The sequence below is a fragment of the Gopherus flavomarginatus genome, chromosome 5 (genome assembly GCF_025201925.1).
Source record: "Gopherus flavomarginatus isolate rGopFla2 chromosome 5, rGopFla2.mat.asm, whole genome shotgun sequence".
In the NCBI taxonomy this organism is placed as follows: Eukaryota; Metazoa; Chordata; order Testudines; family Testudinidae; genus Gopherus; species Gopherus flavomarginatus.
Window position 1 is genome coordinate 117,466,705 of NC_066621.1, and position 12,513 is coordinate 117,479,217.

Below are 12,513 nucleotides of genomic sequence, written 5' to 3' on the forward strand. Positions count from 1 at the left end.
TCCCCGGCACTAGGATGGATAGACTGCTTCCTAAACCTTACTGAAAGGAGCAGCCCTACCTGGGGTGTGTGTCTGTATTTCCTAGGAGTCTGGAAAGCTCCACATGGAGGTGGGAAGGCACTTGGATTGGTGCACAGGGGTGTTAGAAACAGTCACAGATGGGCTCTGGAAATCTTCCCCTCCAAACCAGAGCAGGGATCTCTCCAGACTGAAGCCCTTCTCCTGAGGCCGCTATCTGTGGGGAAATTCATGTTAGTTGTAGTCTGCACTATGAAGAAGGCAACTCCAGCCTCCTCCTGAATTGGGGAGAGTGGGAGGACCTTAAGCATGAAATAAAACCTTTCAGCCTCTCTCCCCACAGGGAATCTCTTCTCCTCCCCCCGCCCCCACTATGTCTGGTTTAACCCTTTAGCTACTTAAATTCTTTCCTGTATGATAACCTAGTGCCCACTCTAGAGCCTCCTAGGTATAGATTTCACTGAGCTTTAGAAACATGAATTAAGTCTCAACCCCTGGCAGAGAAGGCCAGTGCCGGTATCCCCATTTTATTAATGGGAAGACACAAGGCGCCCTCCTTTGTCAAACTGTGGCACAGGAAGTAGCCTTTGAATCCACCTGTGCAAAGGAATAGTGTCTCTGCAGCACACTGAAATCCTTTTAGTTATGTGAAATGCCACCGTCTCCAGATCCTTTATAGTAAAAACAGCTCCTCAAACTCCTCAAGGGTTACTCACAGCACCTCTTCAGTACCATGCCCAGATCACTCATCCTGACACTACTCTGTCCCAGCTCCTGTGGCCCTTGTTTGAGGTCCCCACTTTCCAGGCCTCCTACCTTAGCATCCCAAGACCCACATTTCTCCCACAGGCCTTCTCCTGGAGCCCCAAGACAGAATGCCGGTGGCATTCCATGTAGCTACTCCTGCTCGGGATCAACCTCCCCCTTGCTTTGGGCTCAGCTTCTCCTAAGCAGGATAGTTCTTCCCCTTCTTCAGGAGCCTCCGCACGAGCTCTTCTCTAACTCAGCTGGGGTTCCCCAGCTCTGGCCAGTCCTCACAATCAACCTCTTGCTCTTGCCAATGGCTCTCTGTACTAACTCTGCTCTCCTCTCCTATTGGTGCTCTCTGGATCTCCCTTTCCTCTTCAGGAGTCCCACCTGCCCTTCTCTCAGTGCACTCAGGCCTCTTACCCTTCTGGGGCCCCGGTGCCACCTTTTAAGCCCAATTTGAGTCAGCTGACCAGTCATAGGTGCACTTTTTTCCCCTCTTAAAAGGGCTAGTGTCACCCTATGACAGGCAGAAAGAGGGAAAATGACTTGCCTGAGGCCACTGTATCTTTGAAGAAATCACGACGAGACCCCAGGAGTCCCAACTCCCACTTTCTGTTATCATGGATAACATGGATATTTCCATTACATGCATCTGAGGAAGTGGGTATTCACCCACGAAAGCTCATGCTCCAAAACGTCTGTTAGTCTATAAGGTGCCACAGGATTCTTTGCCACTTTCTGTTGTCCCTGCTAAGCCACATGCCCAGAGCTTCTGTAACCTTCCTAGGAGATGTGACCGTTTTCTGTACTATGGTCTCTGAACTCTTAGGATGGATGGGGTAGTTTCTGTTTGACTGATCAGTGAGATGAGGACAGGGGAAGGATCAATCACTCCCTTTTCTGTGCCTGAACTGGCCAGAGCAGACCACAAAAATGTGTCAATCAGCTGAGAATCATGGACAGCAAAGTAATGTCCCACCGATGGTATTGCTCCCTATTGCTGCCACAACTAGCCATCTGCTCTGCAGCAAACATGGGGGAATGTTTTTGCATGTTAAAAAGCAAGTGAGCTGTGATGAGTGGGGAGTTGAGAGCACGTCCTCTCTTCTCTGGGCTCGTTCTTGCACTCAGCAGGCTGCTTTTAATAGCTCCTCTCAGCTCAAAGACTAACTCGGAGACAAATCAGTAGCTGGTAGAAGCTATGCTAATGAGAGTGGAATGGTGATTACGCTGACTTCTAAAACCCTGCTTAATTGTGCACAGATTTGTTAGAGTTGCTTGTGCCCTTAACTCTGAAATTCTTACTCTTTCAAGAATCCAAAAGGAAGAATCTGGGGGCTACTTGAACTATTGGCAAAGCGTGGGGTCAGAAGCCTCTTTCCATTCACCTCCCTGCAAATGTTAGAAACGCAGGAGTTTAACTGTGTATAGAAAGACCTGGCAACCTTATTTACCTTAACGTATACTGTGAGATCTAAATCTATTTCTGGGCTGTTCTCCTTGCCTGACACCTTACACTGTCACTTGCACTTCTGTGCACTTACACAAGCGAGTGTAAAACATTGTCTGATTTGATGCCCCCTTTGCACAAGGGTGAATGAAATGCAGAGCAGGGGAGAGTTGGCCTTTCTGTGGATATTTTAATGGAAAATGCTGCTATTGAAACTGGCTTTGTTTAATATTTTATTCCCAGACAAAATACTTCCCTAAACTGGAACTAGGAGTGTTAGTGTATTAGTTATTTAAGGGGGGAAAAAACCTTGAAGAGAACTCTGTAACTGTCTGAAATGTTGGGAAGTCAATGTCTTGGTTACCCTTAAAACCCAGACATTAGATATGCCCAAAAAATTTCATCCAGTCACCTTAACTCTGACCTATCCCTGTGACCATCCTGTCTCATGTGTGTGTCACATGGAGACATTTTGATTAAAGGGGTGTGGACTTTATAAAGTTGGCAACTTGTATAGTTTCCCTAGGTAGGAGACCAGGAGCCCTGGAACATGTGGGTTTGGTTTCATAGACATGTCTGTGGTACTCAGTTGTTAACGCAACATTGCACTGGTGGATAAACTATCAAACATTCCCTCTAGTTCATAAGAGGTTCCTAATCGTAGGCACAATAGCTACATGTCACTGCTGAGCTTCATAGAACAACAATGTTTAGAACACCCTGTACTTGGAAGGAATTGTCCTTAGTGTGGTCCATTTTGGCTTAGAGATGTACAAATCTGTCTTCTCAATGACTGCCGTTGGCTATAGAGAAGGCAGGAGTAGTTTGCTGAAGTGATGACAAGACGTGCCACTGCAGCATTTAAACAGAAACTGTGTGACTTGACCAAGTGAGTGGCAGTTTAGTTTCTCAGAGTCCCTGATGTGATGGAGATGGGGAGTATATGTGGCTAAGGGCATGTCTACTCTCTAGTCATGGGGGTGACTGCAGCATGCGTAGACCTACTTGAGCTAGGTTTAATCTACCTAGCTCAGGTACCACTACCATTAAAGCCATGGCAGCTTGGGCTGTATAAGGCTGCCAAGGAGCATGGGTACTACTTGGGCAGCTAGTCCCTGGTGTTGCGACTTCACTGCTATTGGTACCCACGCTAGGTAGATTAAAGCATAACTTGTGTATGTTTACATATGCTGCAGTCACACCTCCAGCTGGAGTGTAGACAAATCTTAAGACTGGTTCCTGGTTTTCGTTGTGCTGCAGGCATTGACACAGAGGCAGAGTTAAGGCTGTTTGAGTGACTCCGTCTTGCAGTTCCTTATTCCCTGATTTTAAAGTGTAACCTGAATGTTGAATTTCCAAGTGTTGTAAGACTTGTAATTTTCTCAAAAGATACAATGTTTGCTTAAAGGTAAAAGGCCCACTTCTTCAAAAGGTATTTAGGCACCTGCTTCCATTTATTTCAATGGCAGTTAGGCAGCTAAATACCTTTGAGAATTTGGGTCAGCATCCTTAAGTAATAGATGAATATTTATGAACTGAACTGTACCATGACAAAGGGCTTGGGGTGGGTTTTTTGATGGGTTACTGCCCTAGGTTTTTTTAATAATGCCCCTGATACTTTGATACTGGCTTTCTGGCTGTGTGATGTAGGGTTAACACAGCAAGTTTGAGTCAGTTAGCATAGAACAATGGAGTCATGAAGTTAAATGCAGAAATTTATGTCTTTGCTCAATGCTACAATGGGATCTGGTATCTTGCTGCACCCTCCCTATACATCACACTCTGCACTAGGGCCTTTCATTACGCACTACACTCCAAGCAGGGCCGGCTCTAGGTTTTTTGCTGCCCTAAGCACACAAAAAAGCCGGAGTGCCGCCCCAAGCACGTGCTTGGTTTGTTGGTGCCTAGAGCCACTCCTGTCTCCAAGGAAACAGGTCTGAGCACTATGAGCCCAGAATACTGAATATGGTGCATGAGCAGAAAATGAATGGAACCAATCAAGGAATGGCTCATTCAGGTCTTCAAGGCTCTCTTGGGCCTGGCTAGTGGGTTGATGCTCCTGGAATGAGAGCACTCCCTTCAGCTGCCCCCAGCCCTTACCAGCTGTCAGTGTAGACTTCACACATCCACAGCTGTACACTGAACTGTCTCTTGTACTGAGATCCCTGCTTAGAAGCACTCTGATCTGATCAAGCCACCCATGTGCTTTGAACAGGCACTAAAGAAAATACTTTTCTTGCAATACTGTATCTGCCTGTTATAGTATCAGGCCAGGGTTAGTTAACCTGAGATAGGGAAGAGAGTAGAAGTCTCTCTCATTTTCCCCCTTCCCCTCCCCACACACGTCCACAACATTGCACCAGGGCTGCACTGGACTAATGCACAGACCTCAGCTCTGTGGTATGGCTGGGCTGAGTGTAGCAGGGGAACTTGGCAGCATGAGGAGAGGCCCCTCTCTGGGGGCTGTTCTTGCTCTCAGCCATGGGAAGGTCAGTGTTGCTCCTGGCACATGAGACCACTGCTATACTCCCACACATCCGTGTTAGGGGCAGGGGAATCTCTGCTGTTGCACAAGACCCTTCTCCCCTGCACAACAATTTCTTACATGGATTACACAGTTCTGTGGTGAAATTAGTTTGCCTCACTCTAGAGTCCACATTACAGAAACAGAGTAATTTGTCACAAGTGGCAGTGATCAGCAGTCTGTGCTCCAGAGAGCCCAGAACTGGACCTAGCAGGTGGAGTTGCAGGGCAGGACTGAGGTGTACTGATAGCAGCGTGCGAGAAGGGGAAGGGGAGGACAGACCAAAATAGCCAGGGATACTGCAGATCAGGACTGAGGAGAATCAGCTGAGGTGTGGGGGGAGGCTTGCACAGCCACTGCTGCCAGTGAGACCTGGCGAGGGGGCTGTTGCCAGCTGCATCACTCCCCAGTTACTTGTCCGGCTGTTCTAACATGAGGCCTGTGTCCTGTTCCAGCTGGATGAGGAAGAGGAGAGGAGGAAAAGGCGCCGTGAGAAAAACAAAGTAGCAGCAGCTCGATGTCGCAACAAGAAGAAGGAGAGGACAGAGTTCCTGCAGCGGGTGAGTGCCCCGTGCCCTTTCCCCAGCAGGCTTGGTACAGCCTCCCTCTCCAGCTATGCTTCACTGCAGTAGGCACCCCTCTCTCCTCCCCACTTGGAGAGGAAAAGGTGGCATGTACACCCACTCCCAAGGCTGTTAAAGGCTCTTCAGCAATTGACCAGCAGGGGCTGTTCATTCTGCTGAATCTCACTTCTCACCCAACTGCAAGGTTCAGAGAGTTCCCTCCTCCAGTCGCCTTCTCTCCCTGCATCTGGGAGCCCTGAAGCTGCCCATAGATCCTGAGGCCTGGTGTCTGGCAGATGCAGTCTCTCATTTGGCAGTTGCATGGGAGGACATAGGGCCACTCTCCCATTTTTTCCCGGCTGGTCCTGCAGGGTAAATGGACCGTGGCCTCATGTATCTGTTACCAGCTAGAGCAGGTAGCTAGCTGAACCTGCTCTTGCAGCATGGGGTGTGCTGGGGCAGAAAGGCATCTGACACACTTACCTTGGGGGTGTGAGCTGAGTGCTAGGACACAGAATTGTGTGCAGCCCTGCACAGGGTGCACATCTCACCCAAATAACCACAAGGGGCCACAAGCCCAGTCAGTGCAACACAAACAGGTGCCCAGAGGATACACAGTAAGTACCAAGATGGACTCTAGAGACTTGTTAGCCCATGACATGCAGTAGTACAGGGGTAGGCAACCTATGGCACGTGTGCCGAAGGCAGCACGCGAGCTGATTTTCAGTGGCACTCACACTGCCCGGGTCCTGGCCACCTGTCCGGGGGCTCTGCATTTTCATTTAATTTTAAATGAAACTTCTTAAACATTTTAAAAACCTTATTTACTTTAAATACAACAATAGTTTAGTTATATATTATAGATTTGTAGAAAGAGACATTTTACTGTTTTTAGAAGATATTAAATGAAGACTCGACATACCACTTCTGAAAGGTTACCAACTCCTGCAGTAGTAGAATGCCCATGGTCTGGTCACTTCTCCCAAAGCCTGGAGATTCCTAGTCTGTGCACTAAAGGCACATGAAACCCTCTCCCAGAGTGATTCCTATACAGTACACAAGTGTACTCTTCCTCCTACAGTGCATGGTGCCACCCCAAAGATCACATACACACCATTGCACTCCCACCCCCTCAGCAGGGATGCACCCCACATTCTCTCACAGTCATGTGCAGCAAGGGACACCTCTTGGATGTGGTGCTCTTGGACACATGGTTCTTTTTAAAGCAAATTCTCTCAGTAAGACAAGCCAGTAAAATCTGAACCATAGAAAGATCAGAAATCCTTGTTGCTTCTCTTCTCGCTGAGAAGCTGGGTCTCCCTTAGTTACTGATTCCTCTTTACTTCAGGTATGAAAAAATACTTCAAGTGCAAAACATCTTTTCTGTAGTGTTCAGTTCAGTTTTATTAGATTGCATATGACATGTCTTTTGTGAACATGAGAAAAACATACACAATCTAAAACAGCAACATCCTTATAATACATTCAAATGTCGTTCAGAACTCTCTTCTTTGGCATAGTGTTAAAAGGGCAAAAATTGCCACTGATTTAATTTACTACTGGGGATTGAGAAAATACTAAAAACCATTGTCCTGTGAGGTGATGGTAAAGAATTTTTTATTTTTTTTTTAATACAAAAGAGGTATAATGCAGAGTGTTCTCAGAAGCTGGGATATTCTACAGGCCAAAAGATAATGAGGTAGATTTTCCAACACTCTAGATTTACACGGGCAAATCTGAAGATGTGAAGGAACTTTTCCATATCTACCTTTAAGGACAGCAGTTTCTATGGTTTGGAATCTTTGCCGAATACATAAATGCAGATTTGATAACTTTTTCAAATATGGTTCAAAACCATGGGCCATCTTCAGAGTAGAAAAATCAAAGGGCCAACACAGAATCATGAATTATAGCCAGATCTTCTTGTTGAGGAATATCTATTACTCTGTTTGAGTAGTTGATTCAAAGATACTGACAATAAGCTAGTAGTAGAAAAACTCAACTTAGCTATATTTAACCAAGACCAGACATGATTTACACCTGTTAATGATCACAAAAGCATTGTTAGTTGTAGATTTAAGCCATTCCCCCAAGATGGGGGTGTGTACCCAATAAAGGTGCCGATTAATCTTCTGGAATATCAGTCCACTTAGCTTGGATCATTGAGCACCAACCCGGACAAAACGTTTAGTAAATGTGCGGTAGGGAACAGTCTTGCTTTGGGTCCCAGGAAATGGCCAGGAGGGAAAGTCCCATTTGCTCCCAGCACTAGATTCTACTCCCCAATAGGAATAAAGTCTAGCCAGAAGAGTTGGCTGTCACTGAAAGTTTTCTTGCGGTTCCCTGAGCTGCATCGCTATCAGTTTCACACTGGGCTGCTGAGCAATATCAAGCAGGGGTGGTTTTCAAACAGACCTTCGTTTGGTCAAGGGCCAGGTGTGAAAGTAATTTAAAGGACTTACCAGTACGCTGGAGTCCTGAGCAGGGGGCAAGGCTTCAACTGGAAGAGGCATGGCCTTTAAATACTCAGGCCCTTTAAATCACCCCCAGAGCTACCAGTTGCAGAGGTGGCTGGGAGCTCAGGGGCGATTTAAAGGGCCCAGGGCTCTGGCCACTGCTACCACAGCAGAGCCCCTGGCCCTTTAAATCACCACTGGAACTCTGCCACTACTACCCCAGGGCTCCGGCAGCTGGGCTCTGGTGGAGATTTAAAGGGCCCGGGGCTCTGGCCGCTGCAGGGAGCCCCGGGCCCTTTAAATCACTAGCCTGGGGAAACCGGTCCAGTCCAGCACGGTGTACTGGCTCTTGCCGGTACGCCCTGCTGGACTGTACCAGCTTACTTTCACCTCTGCTGAGGGCAGTTTCTCTTTGTGTATTGTGTGTGCAGGAGAGGGAGATTCAATGCTGGGCACTGGGTACCATAGAGCAGGTTGTTCTTTCCACACAACTATGAGCTGACAGATTTAAAGCTATATTTGTGTCTCTGGCCCTGCTAGGAGTCCGAGCGTCTGGAGCTTATGAATGCTGAGCTGAAAGCCCAGATAGAGGAGCTGAAGCAGGAGAGGCAGCAGCTGATTCTAATGCTGAACAGACACCGTCCCACTTGCATTGTGCGGACAGACAGCATCAAGACACCGGAGAGTGAAGCCAACCCACTGCTTGAACAACTAGAGAAAAAGTAAAGGTGGCACCGGCCAGGACAAGGAGGAGACAACAAATTGAGGTCTCCAAAAAGTTGCCTATGTACTGTATGAAGAACTGTGCACCGAGGCCTTGTCCAGCCAGAACCCAGTGGGCTTTCTTGGGGATTACAGGCCAACCAAATAATGGGAAGGAGAAGATCAGGAAACTGCCATTCATCCCACTCTGAGGCTGAAGCTGGGATAGCTCTAGCAGCTGTGGTGAGGGCAACCCCTTGCAATACCTCTTCATGGCCCTTCAGCCTGCTCACCAACCCCAGGGATCAAGCAAGCAGCCCGCTGCAGGGCGTCGTGAAGCTGGATCACATTGAGATACAGGGAGGGGAAGTTGCATCTTCCTCTCTTCCCACACCTATTGGTATGCACCTAGCTGGGAGTGGAGGCTTGACCCAGGAGAAATGAACATGTGTGGGAGATGGATGGCAGGCAAAGACATGCTGGCTGTATCTCCCAGGTCTGTCCTATCTCCATCCCTCTGGATCCTGCCACTGCTCCTTGCACACACTCCGGAATGGAATCCGAAACAAAGAATTACAAACACTTGACACAAGCCCTGCCTTGCGGCTGGGCCTGTCCATGGCACTGTGGCGCAGGCGCCCCACAAGCACACTCAGTATAATGTTTACAGCCCAGCTGTCCCTGTCAGCCGTGCTTTTGAATGCACATTTTTACACTTTTTTATATTTTTTACAAAGTTTTTATACAGCTGTCTCTATATGGATTTATATAATCACTAGACGTGATCCCATAGAAATGTATGTTATAATGGTCCGTTTGTTACAAATGCATATGCCACAGTTATCTCATTGTGTTACTTGTTAGGTGGTGTCTGGCTCCTTTCCCCTCGGCATGCTGGGAAAGGGGCCCATGCAGCCCTGCACACTGGCTCCGCTACCATCTCCATCCATGTACGTTCTTCGTAATACGCAGTCCTGTATCTCTCAGTAAATGTTACTTTGACTTATTCCCTCGCCTCCTTTGCTTTGTCTGGATTCTGTCCTGGTGCTCACTGGGCTGGGCACAGACTCTGGTCAGCCCTTTGCACCAGAGCAGCAAATGTCAGCTTTTCCTCCCATGCAGACACTGGCTGAGTGGGCTAGTTCCTGACCCATGATGATGGGTGTATGCATTAGTAATGGTAGCATAGACCTAAAGGTGGTTCACTCCTTGGCTGAGCGGGAGGCAAATGCCTAGATGTACGTGGGCCTGAGTTACACCACCTTACACGTGGAGTGTAACTTACCCCAGAGCCAGCAGGTATGAGTTACAGAAACCATCCCATTCTGAGCCCTCCTCTGAGTTGTCCCCGTCCTGTGAGGTACACAGAAGCATTGGTGACCACCTTTGGGGAGGCGAAGTGGGCAAGTGTCATGTGCACATGGAAGAAGGTGATGTAAGACTTCTCTGTTCCTATTCCCAGGTCCCTAACATGCCTCTTCCTGCCAGCCATAGGATGAGCCCAAGCCCCTCTCCAGCCTCTGTACATGCCGCTGTGGAGGGTGAAGGGATAAAGGTCAAACCATGACTCCTCTATTTTCAGTGGGCAGGTGGGTGCCCCAGCTCAGGTCTTACTAGTATAAATCCTTGTTGTTACAGAGATTTGTGTGTCTGTAACAACAATCTGCCCTTAGTCTACACCAGTGCTCCAGCACGTCATGAATGTGAGTGGAGCTGCCTTTATGCCAGATTCGTGAGGGGAGAATTGCTAGGAGTTCTGTGCACATGCACTATTAGGGGCTTCCCTGGCTCCTAGCATCCATTCACCCTCCATTCTGGAGAGCTGAAGTGGGCAGAAGGGAAACAAGGCTCATTTAAACTCAATCATCATTGAAGGGGGAAAGCCTTGTCTGAATGTGACTGTGCAAAAAGTCAGTCCTGCCAGGGAGCACCCTCCGGCAGCAGGCCACAGCATGATAGGCACACCTGCCTCAGTTTCCCTCTTAGGTAACCCTAGGGCTCTAGGCCAGGCTCTCTTGCTTCAACAACACCCTTCCTAGGAGCCAGTTTGTTACAAAATATAGTGCAAGTGAACCCATAACAAAAGTCCCAAAACTGCATATTACCCCCACACTAACTTCTCTGCTGGGCTTGCATCCTTACCAGAATCCAGTGTTTCCTGCCACATCTAGGCTCCTTGCTAGTCCTCTTCCATCTCTCTGCCAAGACAGTCACTCCAGCCCTTGCAGCTGGAGTGCAATACTGTTCTTCTCAGCAGGAACCTGCACAGACTCTCTGCTAGGAGGTAATCTTTACAAGGGAGCATCCCTCACTCCCCCTGGTCCGCTCACTGTCCCCTTGGATCTAGCTTTCCTGAGTGGAGACATCAGTGGGTAAGCCCATCCGCTGCTTCCTTGCCTTCAGCCCTCACCGGGGCCTTTGGCTCCAGCTCTGTGGCTTAGACCTAGCCAGTATCTCTCCTCCTGCTCCTCCTGTCTTCAGCCCCCGACCCTGGCTTGGAAAGTCAGACAGTAAAGCTCTCTTGCTACTCTCCTGCCACCAGTCTCCCCCCAGAGAACCACCTTCTGCTTCCTTACAGGATTTCTCCAGTCCCCAGTAGCTCTTCTCAACTGTCCTTCTTCTCACTGAACCAGTCTGCTCTGACTCACTGGGACTCTCTCACTCACTGGGTCTCTCCTCCATGAGATCTCTCCCAGCAGGTTCTCTCTCCCCCCTCGCCGCCTGGCTTCTGCCAGTCACTCCAGGGAACTTCCTGCTTAGGGTTGCCAGGCATCTGGTTTTCGACTGGAATGCTCAGTTGAAAAGGGACACTGGCAGCTCCAGTCGGCACTGCCGACCAGGCTGTTAAAAGTCCAGTCGGCAGCGCAGCGGGGCCCCAGGGCTAAGGCAGGCTCCCTGGCTCCGTGCTGCTCCCGGAAGCAGCTGCCAGGTCCCTGTGGCCCCTATGTTCTAGGGCAGCTGGGGACTGGGAGGCTCCGTGCCCTGCCCCTGCCCTTGCCCCAAGTACCGGCTCCATAGCTCCCATTGACTGGGGACCATGACCAATGGGAGCTGCAGGAGGCAGTGTTTGCATGAATGAAGGCAGCACGCACTGTGCAGAGCCACCTGGCCTGTAGGTGGAGGCACGGCCACAGGGACCTGGTGGCGGCTTCCTCAGAGCTGTGGTAAGTGCTAGTGGGAAGCCACACACAGCCTGCACCCCAACCCCCTGCCACAGCCCAGAGCCCCCTCCTACACCCTAATCCCCTCATTCATGGCCCCACCCCAGAGCCCGCACCCCAACGCCCTGGCCCAGCCCATACCCCCTCCTGTACCCCACCCCCCCGCCTCAGCCCAGTGAAAGTGAGTGAAGGTGGGGAATAGTGAGCGAGGGATTGAGGGGGGATGGAGCGAGTGGGGGGGGTGGGACCTCAAAGCAGGGGTGGGGCATGGGCAGGGCCTCAGTAGGGGCGGGGCAGGGATGTTCAGTTTTGTGTGATTAGAAAGTTGGTGACCCTATTCCTGCTTCTGGCCTATCTCCCCATATCTGCACTCTCTGCCCCTTAGGCCCAATTCACCCAGGCTTCTTCTCCCTGGGTCTCTGTCCTCTCTGCTCTAGGCCCAGCTGCCCTCTTTAAAGCCCTTTTAATTGGTCAAATCAGAGTGTGCTCATAAAGGCACAGATACACTGGCCCTGCTCCCTCTGAAAGAGCCAGTGTCACCCTGGGACTGGCTGCATCTCTAGTTCATGCATGTAATTTCTCTGTATCACCCTGCATCCCCCTTGGTGTTTGGTGTTGGCCATAGCCCACTACCTCCCCCACAGACTTTCTCCCGGGCTTGCCCTTCTCTCTCTTCAATCTTTCTGTTAGGGGCCTCCCAGAAATATTGCTCCTAGATCCATCACTTATCTAGCACCAAAGTGTGCCTAGTATTTTATAGGCAAGCTCCTTGCCCTGAGAGGCTCACAAAGTGAAAAGCTCCAAATGCATGTGGGAGAGGATACCATATAAAATTAAAGTGACTGAGCAGTGTCATTCTTTCCACCATCCCCTTGCCAGCTCCCTCCCA

General features: G+C 49.4%; 1 protein-coding gene across 2 annotated transcripts in view; it reads left to right on the top strand.

The window, feature by feature from the left end:
- The window catches only part of JDP2 (Jun dimerization protein 2), a 34,067-nt gene extending 24,597 nt beyond the window's left edge, over positions 1-9,470 (top strand). For both annotated transcript variants that reach the window (XM_050955765.1, XM_050955764.1), the window contains exons 3-4: positions 5,198-5,302; positions 8,302-9,470. In XM_050955765.1, coding sequence (XP_050811722.1) covers positions 5,198-5,302; positions 8,302-8,487 — 291 coding nt within the window. In that variant the 3' untranslated portion in view covers positions 8,488-9,470. The remainder of the gene's footprint in view (positions 1-5,197; positions 5,303-8,301) is intronic.
- The last annotated feature ends 3,043 nt before the right edge of the window (positions 9,471-12,513 follow it).